Raw genomic sequence first — 21829 nt, forward strand, 5'->3', positions numbered from 1 at the left:
TTTGATTTGATGACAGCTTTGCACACTCTTGGCATTCTCTCAACCAGCTTCATGATGTAGTCACCTGGAATGCATTTCAATTAACAGGTGTGCCTTCTTAAAAGTTCATTTGTGGAATTTCTTTCCTTCTTAATGCGTTTGAGCCAATCAGGGGGTATACAGAAGATAGCCCTATTTGGTAAAAGACCAAGTCCATATTATGGCAAGAACAGCTCAAATAAGCAAAGAGAAACGACAGTCCATCATTACTTTAAGACTTGAAGGTCAGTCCATACGGAAAATTTAAAGAATTTAGAACGTTTCTTCAAGTGCAGTCGCAAAAACCATCAAGCGCTATGATGAAACTGGCTCTCATGAGGACCACCACAGGAATGAAAGACCCAGAGTTACCACTGCTGAAGAGGATAAGTTCATTAGAGTTACCAGCCTCAGAAATTGCAACCCAAGTAAATGCTTCACAGAGTTCAAGTAACAGACACATCTCAACATTCAGAGGAGACTGTGTGAATCAGGCCTTCATGGTCAAATTGCTGCAAAGAAACCCCTAATAAAGGACACTAATAAGAAGAAGAGACTTGCTTGGGCCAAGAAACACGAGCAATGGACATTAGACCGGTGGAAATGTGTCATTTGGTCTGGAGTACAAATTTGAGATTTTTGGTTCCAACCGCCGTGTCTTTGTGAAACGCATATGTATTTCCTACCATAAAGCACGGAGGAGGAGGTGTTATGGTGTGGGGGTGCTTTGCTGGTGACACTGTCTGTGATTTATTTAGAATTCAAGGCACACTTAACCAGCATGGCTACCACAGCATTCTGCAGCGAAACACCATCCCATCTGGTTTGGGCTTAGTGGGACTATCATTTGTTTTTCAACAGGACAATGACCCAACACACCTCCAGGCTATGTAAGGGCTATTTCACCAAGGAGAGTGATGGAGTGCTGCATCAGATGACCTGGCCTCCACAATCCCCCGACCTCAACCCAATTGAGATGGTTTGGGATGAGTCGGACGGCAGGAAAAGCAGCCAACAAGTGCTAAACATATGTGGGAGCTCCTTCAAGACTGTTGGAAAAGCATTCCAGGTGATGCTGGTTGAGAGAATGTCAAGCGTGTGCAATGCTGTCATCAAGGCAAAGGGTGGCTATTTGAAGAATCTCAAATATAAAATATATTTTGATTTGTATTAACACTTTATTGGTTACTACATGATTCCATATGTGTTGTCATGGTTTTGATGTCTTCACTATTATTCTACAATGTAAAAAATAGTAAAACAATTAAGAAAAACCCTTGAATGAGTAGGTGTTCTTAAACTATTGACCGGTAGTCTAAGTGGAGTGGAAGGATGGATAGAAGGAAAGAGGGGTTGGTTAAAGTGAATACAGACAGATTGAAATGGAGAGCAGGTGCATGTCTGCGTGTGTGTTTGTTGTGACTGTCTGACCCTCTCCTCCCTCAAGGTGACGGGAGAGACCCACCATGTGCAGCTCCCTGAGTCCCAAGCAGCCAATTGGCCCAGGCCTGACGGACATGCAGCAGTACAGCCAATGGCTGGCCAGCCGCCACGAAGCCAGCCTTCTGCCAATGAAGGAAGACCTGGCCCTGTGGCTAACCAGCATGCTGGGTAAGCTCTATATGATGTATAGAATATATACATTAATATATAGATTAATACATATGTGAATATACAGTATGTATGTCTATGGGTCTACTGACCATGAAGGAGGACATTGGCCCAGTGGCTGACCAGCATGCTGGGTAAGGATTGTGGGTTCGATTCCCGCTGGGGACACCCATACCAACACGTATGCACTCGCTGTTGTAAGTCACTTTGGATAAAAGCATCTGCTAAATGGCAGATTATTATTATTATATTATTGACTGCTCTGGAGTGGCCTTGATGTGGCTGGCTGTCATCAACAAATGATCTGTGTACATCTCTCAGTGTAGCAGATGTATAAAAAGCATTGTTCTGAGTCTGGTTCCTCTGAAGGTTTCATTCACTCCAGGGAGTTTTTCCTTCCCACTGTGCTTCCGCTTTGCTCTTTTGTGGTCCAGGCTGGGTTACCGAGGCATGGATGGTCTCTTTGGGGTCCAGGCTGGGTTACCGAGGCATGGATGGTCTCTTTGGGGGTCCAGGCTGGGTTACCGAGGCATGGATGGTCTCTTTGGGGTCCAGGCTGGGTTACCGAGGCATGGATGGTCTCTTTGGGGTCCAGGCTGGGTTACCGAGGCATGGATGGTCTCTTTGGGGTCCAGGCTGGGTTACCGAGGCATGGATGGTCTCTTTGGGGTCCAGGCTGGGTTACCGAGGCATGGATGGTCTCTTTTGGGGACCAGGCTGGGTTACCGAGGCATGGATGGTCTCTTTGGGGTCCAGGCTGGGTTACCGAGGCATGGATGGTCTCTTTGGGGACCAGGCTGGGTTACCGAGGCATGGATGGTCTCTTTGGGGTCCAGGCTGGGTTACCGAGGCATGGATGGTCTCTTTGGGGTCCAGGCTGGGTTACCGAGGCATGGATGGTCTCTTTGGGGTCCAGGCTGGGTTACCGAGGCATGGATGGTCTCTTTGGGGTCCAGGCTGGGTTACCGAGGCATGGTCTCTTTGGGGTCCAGGCTGGGTTACCGAGGCATGGTCTCTTTGGGGTCCAGGCTGGGTTACCGAGGCATGGACTCTTTGGGGTCCAGGCTGGGTTACCGAGGCATGGTCTCTTTGGGGTCCAGGCTGGGTTACCGAGGCATGGTCTCTTTGTGGTCCAGGCTGGGTTAATGAGGCATGGTCTCTTTGTGGTCCAGGCTGGGTTAATGAGGCATGGTCTCTAATAATGATGTGTGTTGTGCTAAGTAAGTAAATGTAAACATGTTTGTAAACATGTTTTTGGGAAAAATTGAAAAAAACACAAGCCAAACCAGTTAGTTGGTCTGCGGGCTGTTTCAGTCATGGGGTTGTGACTGTGACTGAGCCTAGTTCAGGAAGCAATTTGATGTTTGCTGTCTGATTTGCAAAGCCGTCCAAAGCATATCCTGTTCATCCATGGGCACATTGAACAAACAATCATCTAACTGTGTTACTTCCCATTGTGTACACCTTAAACCCAGGTGATGAACTCCGGAGGCCTGTTGTTTGCTTTTAGTTAGTTAGTGTGCAGATACTTTTATAGCCTATTCACCTTCAGCCATTATTCACTATTTCCTTTCATTTGTATGGATTCTCAAGGGACTTGCATTTTCCTGTTGATCTGAAGGTCATTACCAATCAATCGTAAATGAGGCTGGAATTATCTTAGCTCATTGGTCACCATAGCAACACTCACCCGTAGTCTGCGCTCCAGCAGGTATATCTCACTAGTCATCCCCAAAGCCAACACCTCTTTTGGCCGCCATTCCTTCCAGTTCTCTGCTGCCAATGACTGGAACGAACTGCAAAAATCTCTGAAGCTGGAGACTCTTATCTCCCTCACTAACTTTAAGCATCAGTTGTCAGAGCACCTTACCGATCACTGCACCTGTACACAGCCCATCTGAAATTAGCCCGCCCAACTACCTCATCCCTATATTGTTATTTATTTTGCTAATTTGCACCCCAGTATCCCTAATTGCACATCATCTTTTGCACATCTATCATTCCAGTGTTAATACAAAATTGTAACTATTTTGCACTATGGCCTATTTATTGCCTTTCCTCCATAACTTACTACATTCGCACACACTGTATATATATGTTCTGTTTGTATTTTTGACTTTATGTTTTGTTTTACCCCATATGTAACTCTGTGTTGTTGTTTTTATCACACTGCTTTGCTTTATCTTGGCCAGGTCGCAGTTGTAAATGAGAACTAGTTCTCAACTGGCTTACCTGGTTAAATAAAGGTGAAATAAATTAAATGAAATAAAAATGTTAGCTGTATGGATGAATCATGCACCGGCTCAACTCAATGTTGACAATATAGCTATCCAACATTCTTCCACAAAGCACAGCTAGCTAGCTAAGTAAAATTCATAGTCAACACCAAACTTTGGGAAACTGCCACAATGTATAATACATGGAATGGGCATTGCTCATCTATCATTGATGTTAGCTAACATTACTCCACACACTAGTCAATCTGGCTCGCTTAGCAATGTAGCTAGCTAACGTTACAGCTCTTACCTTATGCATTGATTCAGTACGCTCCCTCCTCTGTCAATTACATTTTTCTTCTTGTCATTATAATCCAAATTTGATTAACACAGTGTCAAGGTACTTTCAATGTATTCCGAAAACCTGAAGTCGACATCCAAGTAAAAAGTAGCCAGGGGGTGCGAGTGCACAGGTTAACACCAACATCATTGCTTGCTTGCACAACCTTTTTCACAGTCAAAAGAAAACGCCATGCTTGTTAACTTGGTTAGCTACAGTGGGGAAAAAAAGTATTTAGTCAGCCACCAATTGTGCAAGTTCTCCCACTTAAAAAGATGAGAGAGGCCTGTAATTTTCATCATAGGTAAACGTCAACTATGACAGACAAATTGAGGAAAAAAAATCCAGAAAATCCCATTGTAGGATTTTAATCTCCAGTTTACTCCATATTGGGTTAAATGGGTTTCTGGTTTTTCGCTTCCCTCTGGAAAATCAGCTGTTAATATTAAATAAACGACATTATTTCTGTTGCCATTTGTCATTATTGTGTATTAGGACTTTACTTCTATTGCTGTGTTATGCTGTGTTATATTTTACGCTGCTGCTACTCTCTGTTTATTATCTATGCATAGTCACTTTAATAACTCTACATACATGTACATATTACCTCAATTACCTCGACTAACCGGTGCCCCCCGCACATTGACTCGTGGCACGGTACCCCCTGTATATAGCCTCCTACTGTTATTTTTACTGCTGCTCTTTAATTATTTGGGCTCCCGAGTGGCGCAGCGGTCTAAGGCACTGCATCTCAGTGCTTGAGGTGTCACTACAGACCCCCTGGTTCGATTCCAGGCTGTATCACAACCGGCCGTGATTGGGAGTCCCATAGGGCGGCCGGTGTAGGCCGTCATTGTAAATAAGAATTTGTTCTTAACTGACTTGCCTAGTTAAATAAAGGTAAAATAAATGTGTTACTTTTATTTCGTATTATTTTATATTGTATTTTGTGAATTTTTTATTTGGGGGTGTATTCTTTCTTAAAACTGCATTGTTGGTTAAGGGCTTGTAAGCATTTCACTTGTAAGCATTTCAATTTTATTTGAATTGATTTGATTTGAAGACATGAGACACACAGTTCAAAAATCTCCCCTACTGATCTTGTGTAGGGACAATACAATTATCCTACCTATACTGGCTTACAACACCACAAAGCAATGAATACTTGCATTATTGTTTTCAAGTGAGTACAGCATTCTAGCCTACTCCAGGCTGCAGTGAAAATGTGATTTCAAATAACACTGCAAATGCCCTGTGATTTGAATGTTTCATTAGATTTGGATCAGTAGTGGGTTTACTCTCTACAGTTAATACGGTTTAGGAGGGCACAGCAGCAGGCCAGTCTGGCTGTGTTTTTACTTCTGATGCTGAATGCGCTGTCTGTTGCAGGTCGTCATTCTCCAAAAATCGTCCTGTAATAATGTAGCTATATCTGCTCCCGGCAGGCCCAGTTATTCAGGAAAGCTTAACACACGCTCTGCCTCCTCCTCTCCAATCAGAGCGGCTATTCCTCGCGCACCTAGAACCTAGCGCTTCAATATCAATCAATCAATCAATCAAATGTATTTATTAAGCTCTTTTTACATCAGCAGATGTCACGGAGTGCTATACACAGCATTGCATCACCAACATAGCCTAAATATGTATCATTTAACTTTAAAAATGTATTACCTTTTTATATGTGGCAGAAACACAACCAGTCACAATATTTTAATCTGATTTGGCTACTTCAAAAGTCTCCTATAGGCCTGCGCACGTTCATCCAAAATATAATTCCAGCATCTTCAAAACGGCTTGACTTGAACCAGGTTTCCATCCAACCTTTCTATGTGAGTAAAGAAGCCGTCATGTCAGATAAAACATGTCACCACATCATGGAAAACCATGCAGTTTATTATGCTAACAGATTAAATAGATTATGATGAACTTCACAGGGTGGTGAAAGTGCACGGTGTGGTCCTCTGTAGCTCAGCTGGTAGAGCATGGCGCTTGTAACGCCAAGGTAGTGGGTTCGATCCCCGGGACCACCCATACGTAAAAATGTATGCACGCATGACTGTAAGTCGCTTTGGATAAAAGCGTCTGCTAAATGGCATATTATTATTATTATTATATCCTTGATGCTCCTTTCAATAACTATCAAGGGTCTTATTCTGGTGACATGATGATCGACGGCTGGATGCCATTTGACAAATAAAAATAGTCTTGCACTTTTGTCCATAATCTTCTCATCCTGTAGTAGACTATACCTGCGCTGTATCTGTAATCTGTTGGTTAGAGTGCACATGAGTATATACCAGAGTGGGCACATTCGCTACACCACCACCATGCTTCACCGTAGGGATGGTATTGGCCAGGTGATGAGCGGTGCCTGGTTTCCTCCAGACGTGACGCTTGGCATTCAGGCCAAAGAGTTCAATCTTGGTTTCATCAGACCAGAGAATCTTGTTTCTCATGGTCTGAGAGTCCTTTAGGTGCCTTTTGGCAAACACCAAACAGGCTGTCATAAGCCTTTTACTGAGGAGTGGCTTCCGTCTGGCCACTCTACCATAAAGGCCTGATTGGTGGAGTGCTGTAGAGATGGTTGTTTCTTCTGGAAGGTTCTCCCATCTCCACAGAGGAACTCTGGAGCTCTGTCAGAGTGACCATCGGGTTCTTGGTCACCTCCCTGACCAAGGCCCTTCTCCCCCGATTTCTCAGTTTGGCCGGGCGGCCAGCTCCAGGAAGAGTCTTGGTGGTTCCAAACTTCTTCCATTTAAGAATGATGGAGGCCACTGTGTTCTTGGGGACCTTCAAAGCTGCAGAAATGTTTTGGTTCCCCAGATCTGTGCCTCGACACAATCCTGTCTCTGAGCTCTACGGACAATTCCTTTGACCTCATGGCTTGGTTTTTGCTCTGATATGCACTGTCAACTGTGGGACCTTATATAGACATATGTGTGCCTTTCCAAATCATGTCCAATCAATTGAATTTACCAAAGGTGGACTGCAATCAAGTTGTAGAAACATCTCAAGGATGATCAATGGAAACAGGACGCACCTGAGCTCAACTTCGAGTCTCATAGCAAAGGGTCTGAATACTTATGTAAATACGTTTTTGTTTAATACATTTATTATATATATATATATATATATATATATATATATATATACAGTACCAGTGAAAAGTTTGTACACACCTACTCATTCCATGGCTTTTCTTTATTTTTTACTATTTTCTACATTGTAGTGCTTGCTGGTGACACTGTCTGTGATTTATTTAGAATTCAACGCACACTTAAACCAGTATGGCTACCACAGCATTCTGCAGCGATACGCCATCCCATCTGGTTTGGGCTTAGTGGGACTATCATTTGTTTTTCAACAGGACAATGACCCAAAACACACCTCCAGGCTGTGTAAGGGCTGTTTGACCAAGGAGTGCTGCATCAGATGACCTGGCCTCCACAATCACCGGACCTCAACCCAATTGAGAGATGGTTTGGGATGAGTCGGACCGCAGAGTGAAGGAAATGCAGCCAACAAGTGCTCAGCATATGTGGGAACTCCTTCAAGACTGTTGGAAAAGCATTCCAGGTGAAGCTGGTTGAGAGAATGCCAAGAGTGCGCAAAGCTGTCATCAAGGCAAAGGGTGGCCACTTTAAAGAATCTCAAATATAAAATATATTTTTTTGGTTACTACATGATTCCATATGTGTTATTTCATGGTTTTGATGTCTTCACTATTATTCTACAATGTAGAAAATAGTTTAAAAAAAACTTGAATGAGTAGGTGTGTCCAAACTTTTGACTGGTACTGTATATTATTTAATTTTGTATATTAATATCATACAGTGGACACCTAAGCCTATAGGCCAACACAAGGAAAGTAGACTAAAAAACGATAAGAAATTTGAAAATTTGAAAATTCAAGTCTGATGCTACCTGAGCCATACATTAAATACATTTTATGAGCCCCTACATTAAATACATTTTGTGAGACCAAGCCCAAATAAGACCAAATGATTGTGCGGTATCCAATACATAGCCTATGATATATACCCGAACATTAAGCAAACAGAAAAACATAACAGCCCATAGATGTAGCTATGATTTAAAAAAATATATAAGGTGACCCCTGAAAGCCAGATGGAGATGTGTAAATTAGACATGCATTCAGTCCTTATAAATTAGACATGCATTCAGTCCTTATAAATTAGACATGCATTCAGTCCTTATAAATTAGACATGCATTCAGTCCTTATATTACTGCAGCAAATGTAGGGACCACAATGGAAATAAATCCCTGACTTTATTTTGCAATCCCGGTCACTTTTTTATTATTATTTGTGTATATGTATTTTATTACTGAAAAATAAGATCAATCAATCCAAACTGTGCAGAGGCAATTTGATGAATGGAAAGAGACATCTGTTACAAAACACCAAACAGTTTAATGACATTCAGAGGTTGTCAAGCCAAACCTTCGATACTGGGTAAGACTACATGGTGGGGTGGGATTGTATTTCCTGTTTGTCCAGATCGACATAGTCTATTTACTATGGTGTTGAAAACGCAAACCATGTCGGTATGTTTTGTTTATTGGTTGTGTGGTGCGTTGACACAGAAACCTGTTGGTGGAAAATGTGTTGCATATATTTTATATCATTATTAATATGGCATCAAAATGTTGAAAATCAGATTTCCCCCCCCCCTAGCTGACCACTGCCTGCAACTGGCTCTGACTGTGAAGTAATGAAACAGGCAAGGAGACTGAACTCCTCTGTGGTGGTCGATGGAATCATCAACCTTCTGGGCTCGTAGCCCTGCATGGTATCGACTGGGCCACAAAAGAAAAGTAGATATCCACATTTATAAACACAGGGTGGCTACAGCTGTTGTTATTTATGTTGAGTTAATTCTATGAGGGGGGTGTTGAATATATTTTACAGTACAAGGGGAGGGTCATGGTATAATATTTTTAACGTTGGGGGGTGCATTGTATTTGTATGACACCATAAGCTGGCCCCCCCCATTATATTATATCCATATGAGTGACTGTATCCAACACACCACCACCTGTTGTTATGTTGGGCACCTACTGACCAAAAAAAAGATGTTCTGAAATATATGTGTATTGCTAAAATAAAGGTTTAAGGAAATACAGGCAGGCGCCACATTACTACACGACAAAACAGTTAATAATAATAATAATAATATGCCATTTAGCAGACACTTTTATCCAAAGCGACTTACAGTCATGCGTGCATACATTTTTGTGTATGGGGTGGTCCCGGGATCGAACCCACTACCTTGGCGTTACAAGCGCTGTGCTCTACCAGCTGAGCTACAGAGGACCACAGTTCACTCAATCAAGCCTGATGGTCTTGAAAGTATAACAAGCAAAGCTTGCTGTCATGTAATAAGGGAAGAAAAAGAAAAGTTTTAAAAGGTAGTGGGATTGGGATAATGTCTTAGTGTGGTGGGGTGAAGAATCCAATACTTTAACTTGTATGTAGTGCAAATCACATTATTGTGGAAGCACCTCCTCTGAAAAGTATGAATTAGGTTGTTTGAGAAGGTTTGAATCCTAAGCACTCCTACACGTTGATTGAAGTACAATAGGCCAACATAGGTCAAAGTAAGCTAAAGCTGTGTGCTGGAAAACCTTGGTAGAGCATGAGTGGAGTAGGCATTGTTGTGCTCGTGTGAATTTCCTTTCTTTTTCGTGTGAATTTCCTTTATTTTTCATGTGAATTTCCTTTATTTTTCATGTGAATTTCCTTTCTTTTTCATGTGAATTTCCTTTCTTTTTCATGTGAATTTCCTTTATTTTTCATGTGAATTTCCTTTCTTTTTCATGTGCATTTCCTTTCTTCTTGTTCCTTCTTGTTTCAGTCCTTTGTCTATATAACTGTAGATATGTTTGAAAAGGGCATGTAATATATGAACATGTCAGATTTGCTTTGGACTTAGCAGTTCTCTGATGAGAGAGAGGGAGGATTATAACACTTTATAATAAGCATGCTTTATAAGCCAGGTATATGTCATTAGTAAGTAATTAACTAAATATTAACAAAATGATTTATAAATGTTAGTAAATGATTAGTACATTATTAGTAAATATATTGATTTGTGAACGTTTAACTAATAGTAGTTACTAATAATGTACTAATCTTTTAGAAACATTTATAAATAATTTGTTAAAAGTGTATTTATTTCATAATGATTTTTATGGTTTATAAAGAATAGTTATTATAAAGTGTTATCGTCCCCTCCCTTCTCTGGTCTGCATGAGAATAAGGCAGGAATAAAGGGTATTTCCCAAGTTCTCTCTCTCTCTCTCTCTCTCTCTCTCTCTCTCTCTCTCTCTCTCTCTCTCTCTCTCTCTCTCCCCATCCATCCTCTGGGATCAATTACAACATTTGGAACTCATTAAAACCCCTGAACCCCTCTCCTTCTCCTCCAGCCCCCTCCTCCTCCCTCTACCAAACCTTAACCCTAAACCCCCTCCTTCTCCTCCAGCCCCCTCCGCCTCCCTCTACCAAAAGAAAAGAGATGAAGACAGAAATCCCCCTGGTTTCTTTTCCACAGTTAGACACCCCCCTGCCACCTCCTATTGCTGTCGGAATGATCTAACTGAGAAAGAATGGTCGTCTGGATGCCAGTCAACTAGAAATACCACATGTTGATCACTGTGTGTGTGTGTGTGTGTGTGTGTGTGCGTGCGTGCGAGCGTGCGTGCGTGTGTGACCTCTGGAGAGTGTGTGTGGGAGCTGAAGCATCACTGTGCAGAATCAGAGGGCCCTTGGCCTGAATCAGTCTGACTGTGTCATGTTATGCAGCATGCTAGCTCTGTGGGCTGTTCATATGGCCTAACTATCATCTGACTGTATGTTACGAGCATGCTGGCTCTGTGGGCTGTTCATATGGCCTAACTATCAGTCTGACTGTGTCATGTTACGCAGCATGCTAGCTCTGTGGGCTGTTCATATGACCTAACTATCAGTCTGACTGTGTCATGTTACGCAGCATGCTAGCTCTGTGGGCTGTTCATATGGCCTAACTATCAGTCTGACTGTGTCATGTTACGCGGCATGCTAGCTCTGTGGGCTGTTCATATGACCTAACTATCAGTCTGACTGTGTCATGTTACGCAGCATGCTAGCTCTGTGGGCTGTTCATATGGCCTAACTATCAGTCTGACTGTGTCATGTTACGTGGCATGCTAGCTCTGTGGGCTGTTCATATGACCTAACTATCAGTCTGACTGTGTCATGTTACGCAGCATGCTAGCTCTGTGGGCTGTTCATATTGGCCTAACATCAGTCTGACTGTGTCATGTTACGTGGCATGCTAGCTCTGTGGGCTGTTCATATTGCCTAACTATCAGTCTGACTGTGTCATGTTACGTGGCATGCTAGCTCTGTGGGCTGTTCATATGGCCTAACTATCAGTCTGACCTTGTCATGTTACGCGGCATGCTAGCTCTGTGGGCTTTCAGTGTGTTTTCAGTCACACTTGCTTTAGGAACTGTAGGCTACTGTCATCCTACATTTCTTCACCATTATCTGATAGGCAGAACCTTCACCAACATGGCATACTTGGACACTTAATTATCTCCCTGGCTTAAGGATTTTAGTCATTTGTAGACACAGTCTCATCATAGTGGCTTTTTGTGGTAGCATGATTATCTGTTTTATCTGACTGACTTTTCGTTTCATGTGAAGTCATGGTGAACGATCCCAGCTAGCGCATAACGTTCTCAGAACCATATGTTTCTTAGAGCTCGGTGAGAGTGTGGTTGTCCTGTGTTTATTTTGTATACAACCTTCCCACAACTTTCTGGGAATGGTGCAGGATAGTTGCTTGGCTTTGGAACATTCTCAGCGCATTTAAGGTACTTACATTTACATTTTACATTTCAGTCATTTAGCAGACGCTCTTATCCAGAGCGACTTACTGTTAGTGAGTAAATACATTTTCATACTTGACAAAAAAACATTATTTTCTTGGTATTTCATTACATTAACAGACCATTTTTGATATTGGGAATGTTCTCAAACAGTTCAGAGGCCATTTAGAAACAACATTCTTCTGTGGGAATTTCTGTACTTCAGCATAACTTCAGCATAACGTTTCCTACAGGTTACCTCATAGTTCTACACATGTTCTCAAATTGTTCCGAGAACGTTAAAGACCCAATGCAGCTGTTTTTATCTCAATATCAAATCATTTCTGGGTAACAATTAAGTACCTTATTGTGATTGTTTTCAATCAAAATTAACAAAAATAACTTCTTAGCAATTTCTTAATTGGCAGAGAGGTTTGGAACTCGCTTTCTTATTTCTTATTGGTCTAGTCCCGTGTAGCTCAGTTGGTAGAGCATGGCGTTTGCAACGCCAGGGTTGTGGGTTCGATTCCCACGGGGGACCAGTGTGAAAAAAAATTAAATATTTTTTAATGTATGCACTCACTAACTGTAAGTCGCTCTGGATAAGAGCGTCTGCTAAATGACTAAAAATGTCTATTAACTGATAGGGTGATTGTCATGATTTAACTGGATTTGAACCCAAATGCAGACAACTACACCGAGCCAGAGAAGGTTTAACAGGTTTATTTACAAAGTTCAATTTGTCCAGGTTTCCAATAATAGGGGAAGAGCAAGTCCAGGTTTACAGGGAGGGTAACAGATCCAGGTTCAGAGCAGGTGTGGTACCGTAATGTCCTAGTGTCCGTGGTGAGTCCAAAAGGGAGGTCCGTAGTGGAAAGCAGGATGGTGGTGGCAGGAGTGAAGGGAGGCAGGAGTCAGGTTCCAATAATATGGTCGTCTTGACTATGATCTGACGATGAGTGGCAAGTTTGACCGGGTCTTTAAGGCTGAGGTGATTATGGTGAATGAGCTGCAGCTGGAACCCTGACTCCCGCATACCAGACTTCACTCCTGCAATCAAGGACAGACAGAGGGGGAGGGGAAGAGCAGAGAGAGAGCTACCTAGCAGCAGTAGGCCTAACAGTACCCCTCTACGGACGCCACCTGGCGGCCGACAGGGTTTATCGGGATGTAACCTATGAAATTCACGGACCAGAGCAGGATCCACAATGAAGCTCCTGGGCACCCAGGAACGTTCCTCATGACCATAACCCTCCCAATCCACCAGGTACTGGAAACCACGACCCCGGCGGCGAACATCCAGAAGTCGCCGGACAGTGTAGACAGGACCCCCACCCACGATTCTGGGCGGAGGAGGGGGACGAGAGGGCGGGCACAGAGGGCTAACCGACAGGTTAATCTGGGAAACATGAAAAGTGGAATGAACCCGTAGGGAGGCAGGGAAGCTGTAGCTTCAACCGCGCAGGGGTTAACAATAGACAGTATCTTGAACGGTCCTATAAAACGCGGCGCCATCTTCTTAGACTCCACTTTCAATGGAAGATCACGTGACTTAAGCCATACCCTCTTGACCAGGAGAGTAAACCCCGGGAGCCTGGGACCGGTGACGGTTGGCTTGCCTCTGCATGTACGACGGCTCGGGACAGAGCTACCCTGGCCTTCCTCCAGACCTTGAAGCAGCGGCGCATGTGGGACTGCACCGAGGTACCGTCAGTTCCCTCTCTTGAGAAGGGAACAGGGAGGTTGATAACCCAGAGCACACAGAAAGGGAGACAAACCAGAGGAAGCGTTAGTCAAGGTGTTATGAGCATATTCCACCCAGGGGAGCATGGAGCTCCATGACCCAGGGTTAGACCCTGTGACACAGCCGGAGAGCGGTCTCCATCTCCTGGTTCGGCTCTCTCGGCTTGCCCGTTGGTCTGGGGGTGATATCCAGAGGACAGGCTGGATGTGATGCCCAAAGCTTTACAGAAAGCTTTCCATACCTGGGAGACAAACTGGGGACCCCTGTCAGAGACAATATCAGTGGGTAGACCATGAGAGCGGAACACATGTTCAACCGAAAATATCAGCCGTCTCTCTGGCAGTGGGCAGTTTAGGTAGGGCCAAAAAATGAGCGAACTTAGAAAAACGATCAATCACAGTAAGAATGACAGTCTTTGCAGACGAGGGGGAAGTCCAGTGACAAAATCCATAGCAATGTGCGACCAGGGCCGGCTGGGTATTGGCAGAGGTCGAGATGACCAGCGCTGGCCTGGGTGGAGTTCTTACTTCGTGGCACATACCGTACAAGCAGCAATGAAGGCTCGAGTGTCCGCTCCATCCTGGGCCACCAGAACTTCCGTCGCACAAAGTCAAGGGTCCGCGTAACTCCAGGGTGACAGGTAAGGGGAGACGAGTGAGCCCACTGAAGTACCTGGGAGCGAGCTAGACTCAGGGACAAACAACCGGTTAGGAGGACCCTCCCAGGGTCAGCTTGATGATGTTGAGCCTGTCTAACAATCCCTTGATGTCACATGTGGGTCAGGGTTACTACCAGTATCAACAGCCGAATGAACACGAGACAGGGCGTCAGGCTTGACGTTGCGTTACCCAGGACGGTAAGACAGAGAAAAATTGAATCTCCCAACAAATAGTGCCCACCTGGCTTGACGGGGGTTGAGCTGCTCGCTGACTGGATGTATGCCAGATTTTTATGATCCGTCCAAATGATGAAGGGTTGTTCCGCCCTCCCAACCAATGCCGCCACTCCTCGAGAGCCAGCTTAACGGCGAGCAGTTCACGATTGCCAACATCATAATTCCTCTCTCTGCCTGAGAAAGTTTCTGTGAAAGAAAAGCACAGGGATGCAGTTTGTTATCTTCAGGAGAACGTTGCAGACAACACCGCACCTACCCCAGTGTCGGATGCATCCACCTCCACGACAAACTGGCGGTCGGGGTCCGGCTGCATCAGAATGGGAGCCGAGGCAAAGCGATGTTTCAGTTCTTCGAACGCTGATTCGGCCCCTTCATTTCAAGCGAACGGTAGTGAGATGGAGGTGAGAGCGGTGAGTGGCGCCGCAATGCGGCTGTAGTCCTTGATGAACCTCCTGTAGAAGTTCGCAAACCCCAGGAATCGTTGAAGTTGTTTGCGGGTGGAGGGGGCTGGCCAGTCAGTGACAGCAGAGATCTTAGCTGGGTCCATCCGCAACTCCCCTGAGCTATTATGTAACCCAAAAAAGAGGTCTCAGACACATGAAATTCACATTTCTCCATCTTCACAAACAGTTTGTTCTCCAACAACCTTTGCAACACCTGGCGCACATGCAGTTCATGTTCCTGGGAGGACTCTGAGAAAATCAGGATATCATCCAGATAGACAAAAACAAACCCGATTCAACATGTCCCGAAGGACATCATTGACTAGTGCCTGAAAAACAGCAGGGGCATTGGACAACCCAAAAGGCATAACCAGATACTCAAAATGTCCCAAGGGTGTGTTGAAGGCAGTCTTCCATTCATCACCTTTACGAATGCGCACCAGGTGATACGCATTTCGTAGATCCAGTTTGGTAAAGATAGTTGCACCATGAAGGAGGGGAAAAGCAGAATTAATTAAAGGCAGAGAATATTTGTTCTTAATGGTGATGTTGTTAAGTCCACGGAAATCAATACAGGGTCTGAGGGTCTTATCCTTCTTCCCAACAAAAAATAATCCCGTTCCTACAGGTGACGAGGAAGGACGAATAAACCTGCCGCCAAGGAGTCCCGAATGTAGTTCTCCATAGCCTCCGTCTCCGGGCGGAGAGATTGTACAGGCGACTGCTGGGGGAGAGGGGCTCCTGGCTGGAGGTCAATGGCGCAGTCGTAAGGCCGGTGAGGAGGGAAGAGAAGTAGCTCTGTGTTTGCAGAAAACGGATGCCAGGTCATGTCACCAGGCAGGACAAAACTCCATCCCACCAAAACAGGCTGAAGTTTCAGGGCATTATCATCATTTTCACAGTATTATTCCAACCTCATAGTGTGGAAATATATATAAAACGTTTGACTGCACTGGGCCTTTACGAAAACTTTCCATAAAAACCACAAGAAACCCTTTTTTAATATATTTGTTGTGTATGCTATTGCCCACCATGGTTGACCAGGCTCTATCTGAACTACAGTCATTGTATTACAGAAACACTTTCTTGACCTGAAATTAATATTGAATACAGGTAAAACTAAGTATATGTTGTTCTCTACAGCACAAACATTTACATTTACGTCATTTTAGCAGACGCTCTTATCCAGAGCAACTTACAGTTAGTGAGTGCATACATTATTTTTTTAAATATTTTTTTTTCATACTGGCTCCCCTGTGGGAATCGAACCCACAACCCCTGGCTTTGCAAACGCCGTGCTCTACCAACTGAGCTACATCCCTCTGCCGGCCGTTCCCTCCCCTACCCTGGACGACGCTGGGCCAATTGTGCGCCGTCACCTGGGTCTCCCGGTCGAGGCTGATGATTTAAGCATGTGTACTTTGGACGGTGTCCGTATTGATCGTGTCCCTGCTTACAAATATCTGGACGTCTGGATAGATGAAAAGCTGTCTTTTAAAAAAATACATATTGACGAGTTAGTTAAGAAGCTGAGAATAAAAATGGGCTTCTTCTATGGAAATAAATCCTGCCTAGTAGTAAGCAGATTATTCAGTCGACATCCTATCGGTCCGAGACTATGGCGACATCACCTATATGAACGCATCTGTTATTTCATTAAAGCCGTTAGATGCAGTTTATCATATCGCACCGCGCTTTATTACGGTTTTAGCACTCGTCGCTGCGTTCTCTACCAGGAAGTCGGTTGGCCCTCCTTGATGTCACGTAGGTCGATAAATTGCTATATTTTCATTTTACAAAAAGTCCCGCTGTACGTAACATCATTACTAAACTTTAGACATATGAGTTACCATACAGTGGGGAAAAAAAGTATTTAGTCAGCCACCAATTGTGCAAGTTCCCCCACTTAAAAAGATGAGAGAGGCCTGTAATTTTCATCATAGGTACACGTCAACTATGACAGACAAAATGAGATTTTTTTTCTCCAAAAAATCACATTGTAGGATCTTTAATGAATTTATCTGCAAATTATGGTGGAAAACAAGTATATGGTCAATAACAAAAGTTTCTCAATACTTTGTTATATACCCTTTGTTGGCAATGACACAGGTCAAACGTTTTCTGTAAGTCTTCACAAGGTTTTCACACACTGTTGCTGGTATTTTGGCCCATTCCTCCATGCAGATCTCCTCTAGAGCAGTGATGTTTTGGGGCTGTCGCTGGGCAACACGGACTTTCAACTCCCTCCAAAGATTTTCTATGGGGTTGAGATCTGGAGACTGGCTAGGCCACTCTAGGACCTTGAAATGCTTCTTACGAAGCCACTACTTCGTTGCCGGGCGGTGTGTTTGGGATCATTGCCATGCTGAAAGACCCAGCCACGTTTCATCTTCAATGCCCTTGCTGATGGAAGGAGGTTTTCACTCAAAATCTCACGATACATGGCCCCATTCATTCTTTCCTTTACACGGATCAGTCGTCCTGGTCCCTTTGCAGAAAAACAGCCCCAAAGCATGATGTTTCCACTCCCATGCTTCACAGTAGGTATGGTGTTCTTTGGATGCAACTCAGCATTCTTTGTCCTCCAAACACGACGAGTTGAGTTTTTACCAAAAAGTTATATTTTGGTTTCATCTGACTATATGACATTCTCCCAATCCTCTTCTGGATCATCCAAATGCACATGTACTGGCTTAAGCAGGGGGACACGTCTGGCACTGCAGGATTTGGAGTCCCTGGCGGCGTAGTGTGTTACTGATGGTAGACTTTGGTCCCAGCTCTCTGCAGGTCATTCACTAGGGTCCCCCGTGTGGTTCTGGGATTTTTGCTCACCGTTCTTGTGATCATTTTGACCCCACGGGGTGAGATCTTGCGTGGAGCCCCAGATCGAGGGAGATTATCAGTGGTCTTGTATGTCTTCCATTTCCTAATAATTGCTCCCACAGTTGATTTCTTCAAACCAAGCTGCTTACCTATTGCAGATTCAGTCTTCCCAGCCTGGTGCAGGTCTACAACTTTGTTTCTGGTGTCCTTTGACAGCTCTTTGGTCTTGGCCATAGTGGAGTTTGGAGTGTGACTGTTTGAGGTTGTGGACAAGTGTCTTTTATACTGATAACAAGTTCAAACAGGTGCCATTAATACAGGTAACGAGTGGAGGACAGAGGAGCCTCTTAAAGAAGAAGTTACAGGTCTGTGAGAGCCAGAAATCTTGCTTGTTTGTAGGTGACCAAATACTTATTTTCCACCATAATTTGCAAATAAATTCATTAAAAATCCTACAATGTGATTTTCTGGATTTTTTTTTCTCATTTTGTCTGTCATAGTTGACGTGTACCTATGATGAAAATTACAGGCCTCTCATCTTTTTTAAGTGGGAGAACTTGCACAATTGGTGGCTGACTAAATAATTTTTTTCCCCACTGTATAATATTATATAGAATATTACAAGTGACTTGACTCTTGAGACTGGCCTAGTTTGTGGAAAGGTTTTTGTTCTATACTGATCTCTAAAGTTTTTCTGTTTCAGGTTCCATGGAGAGGGAGGGGCTTCCCACTGTAATGGCTGCCCATCCTGCATGCTTTCTCTGAAGTGTTGGGCTCCACTATCACAGGAGTGTATTAACTACTGAGGGTGGTTGTATTGCTTCCTGTGTCAATCCCCTGATCAACAGTGATTCAGATTCTGTTCTATTTTTCTCCTCAGCCCTCTAATAAACGGACCCTGACCCTACAGCACTATGACCCTGACCTATGACCCTGACCCTACAGCACTATGACCCTGACCCTACAGCACTATGACCCTGACCCTACAGCACTATGACCCTGACCCTACAGCACTATGACCCTGACCCTACAGCACTATGACCCTGACCCTACAGCACTATGACCCGGACCCTGACCCTACAGCACTATGACCCTGACCCTACAGCACTATGACCCTGACCCTACAGCACTATGACCCTGACCTATGACCCTGACCCTACAGCACTATGACCCTGACCCTACAGCACTATGACCCTGACCTATGACCCTGACCCTACAGCACTATGACCCTGACCTCAGTCTTCCCAGTCTTCCCAGCCTGGTGCAGGTCTACAATTTTGTTTCTGGTGTCCTTTGACAGCTCTTTGGTCGTGGCCATAGTGGAGTTTGGAGTGTGACTGTTTGAGGTTGTGGACAGGTGTCTTTTATACTGATAACAAGTTCAAACAGGTGCCATTAATACAGGTAACGAGTGGAGGACAGAGGAGCCTCTTAAAGAAGAAGTTACAGGTCTGTGAGAGCCAGAAATCTTGCTTGTTTGTAGGTGACAAATACTTATTTTCCACCATAATTTGCAAATAAATTCATAAAATCCTACAATGTGATTTTCTGGAGAAAAAAATCTAAATTTGTCTGTCATAGTTGACGTGTACCTATGATGAAAATTACAGGCCTCTCTCATCTTTTTAAGTGGGAGAACTTGCACAATTGGTGGCTGACTAAATACTTTTTTCCCCCACTGTACCTCTGGAAATTCCTTTGGTCTCTACTGAGTAAATCAGCTTTTAGTTTTTTTTGCACCTTATTTGTGGAACAAATGTTTTGGTGCCTCTAGGCCAATTCAGAAAGCTGATTGAGGACTTTTTTTTTGATGAATGAGTTTGTTTTTTATGACTGTGTTTTTCTTTCTGCTTGCATTTTGTATTTTTATTTTGATGTGTGTATTTTCTGTTATTTATGTAATTCAGGGCTCATCTGTAAAAGAGACCTTGGTCTCAGTATGAATCCCTGATCAAATAAAGGTTACATAAATAAAATAAACATTTTCAGAGAATGTTCTAAGAATGTTATTTAAAGACATACATTCCGTTCTCAGAACGCGAAGAAAACATTCCATAAAAACCACAAGAAAAGGTTTGTAATGATAAGAGAACGTTCTAAGAATGTTATTTAAAAACATATACGTTCCGTTCTCAGCGTCAACAAAACTCTCTATATCCTCTATCTTGTTCAGTGTGTTCAGGTGTGATGGCCACGCTCACTAATTGGTCACACCTGATCTTAATGTTTGTTAATGCTAACATCTTTGTTAGTTGCAAAGAAAAAGCCATATCTCAGACTGGCCAATAAAAATAAAAGATTAAGATGGGCAGTCTGAGATTTGGCTTTTTCTTTGCAACTCTGCCTAGAAGGTCAGCATCCCGGAGTCGCCTCTTCACTGTTGACGTTGAGACTGGTGTTTTGCGGGTACTATTTAATGAAGCTGCCAGTTGAGGACCTGTGAGGCGCCTGTTTCTCAAACTAGACACTGTAATGTATTTGTCCTCTTGCTCAGTTGTGCACCGGGGCCTCCCACTCCTCTTTCTATTTTGGTTAGAGACAGTTTGCGCTGTTCTGTGAAGGGAGTAGTACACAGCATTGTACGAGATCTTCAGTTTCTTGGCAATTTATCGTATGGAATAGCCTTCATTTCTCAGAACAAGAAGACACTGACGAGTTTCAGAAGAAAGTGATTTGTTTCTGGCCATTTTGAGCCTGTAATCAACCCACAATTGCTGATGCTCCAGATACTCAACTAGTCTCAAGAAGGCCAGTTTTATTGCTTCTTTAATCAGCACAACAGTTTTCAGCTGTGCTAACATAATTGCAAAAAGGTTTTCTAATGATCAATTAGCCTTATAAAATGCTAAACTTGGATTAGCAAACCCAACGTGCCATTGGAACACAGGACTGATGGTTGCTGATAATGGGCCTCTGTACGCCTATGTAGATATTCCATTAAAAATCAGCCGTTTCCAGCTACAATAGCCATTTACAACATTAACAATGTCTACACTGTATTTCTGATCAATTTGATGTTATTTTAATGGACAAAAAAATTGCTTTTCTTTCGAAAACAAGGACATTTCTAAGTGACCCCAAACTTTTGAACGGTAGTGTATGTATACACATTGTTATAAGACTAGAGTTATGGTCCAACCTTAATATATATATATATATATATATATATATATACACACACTGTTTTAACGGTTCTTCTTCCATCTCCTCTCCCCCCCAGGTCTGGAGATCACAGCAGAGAGCTTCATGGAGCGTTTGGACAATGGCTTCCTGCTGTGCCAGCTGGCTGAGACGCTACAGGAGAAGTTCAAGCAGAATCAGACACAGAACCGTGGAGAACTTCCTCTTGGCAATGGAAAGGTACCGAGAAACCTTTTCACACTATCATGCTGGCCCGAATAGTAAACCAGAACCAATGCCGAGGTGGCTGGTCCTTGCCTGGTCCCGGAAACGGCAAGGCTTTTGGGGAAACCTACACTGTAGCGAGCAAATACAAAGGCAGGGATCTGGTCTGATCTAGGTTCTGTGTTCAAAAAAGTGTCTCACAGTAAAAGTGCTGATGTAGGATTATCAGTTTTTGCCTTTTAAATCATAATGAATAGCATTATATGGACAAGGGGAACCTTATCCTAGATCAGTACTCAGTACCCTGAGACGCTTTTTTGAATACGAGCCCTGATCTGTTTGTGCCATATAGCCAACTCCTGTGGTTGGTTGGTTGGTTGGTTGGTTGGTTGGCATGCCAATGACCATAAAAAGTGGCAAGACAGCACAAACAGATCTGGGACCAGGCTAAGAATCATAGTGGTGGAAACCAGACTGATTTTGTTGAAGGCTAGGTTGCCCCATGCAGTGCTAATCATTAT

At 43.6% G+C, this 21829-nt stretch overlaps 1 protein-coding gene across 1 annotated transcript; it reads left to right on the forward strand.

Moving 5' to 3' along the window:
• Positions 1–1470: 1470 nt before the first annotated feature.
• On the forward strand, positions 1471–21323 carry LOC123489624 (growth arrest-specific protein 2-like; the record flags this gene model as incomplete). Its single annotated transcript, XM_045220053.1, has 2 exons — positions 1471–1629; positions 21184–21323. Coding segments are annotated over exons 1-2 (285 nt in total), but the record flags the coding sequence as incomplete, so codon positions are not given.
• Between the last annotated feature and the right edge of the window lie 506 nt (positions 21324–21829).

This window comes from Coregonus clupeaformis, unplaced genomic scaffold (assembly GCF_020615455.1).
Source record: "Coregonus clupeaformis isolate EN_2021a unplaced genomic scaffold, ASM2061545v1 scaf3079, whole genome shotgun sequence".
NCBI classification, from domain to species: Eukaryota; Metazoa; Chordata; class Actinopteri; order Salmoniformes; family Salmonidae; genus Coregonus; species Coregonus clupeaformis.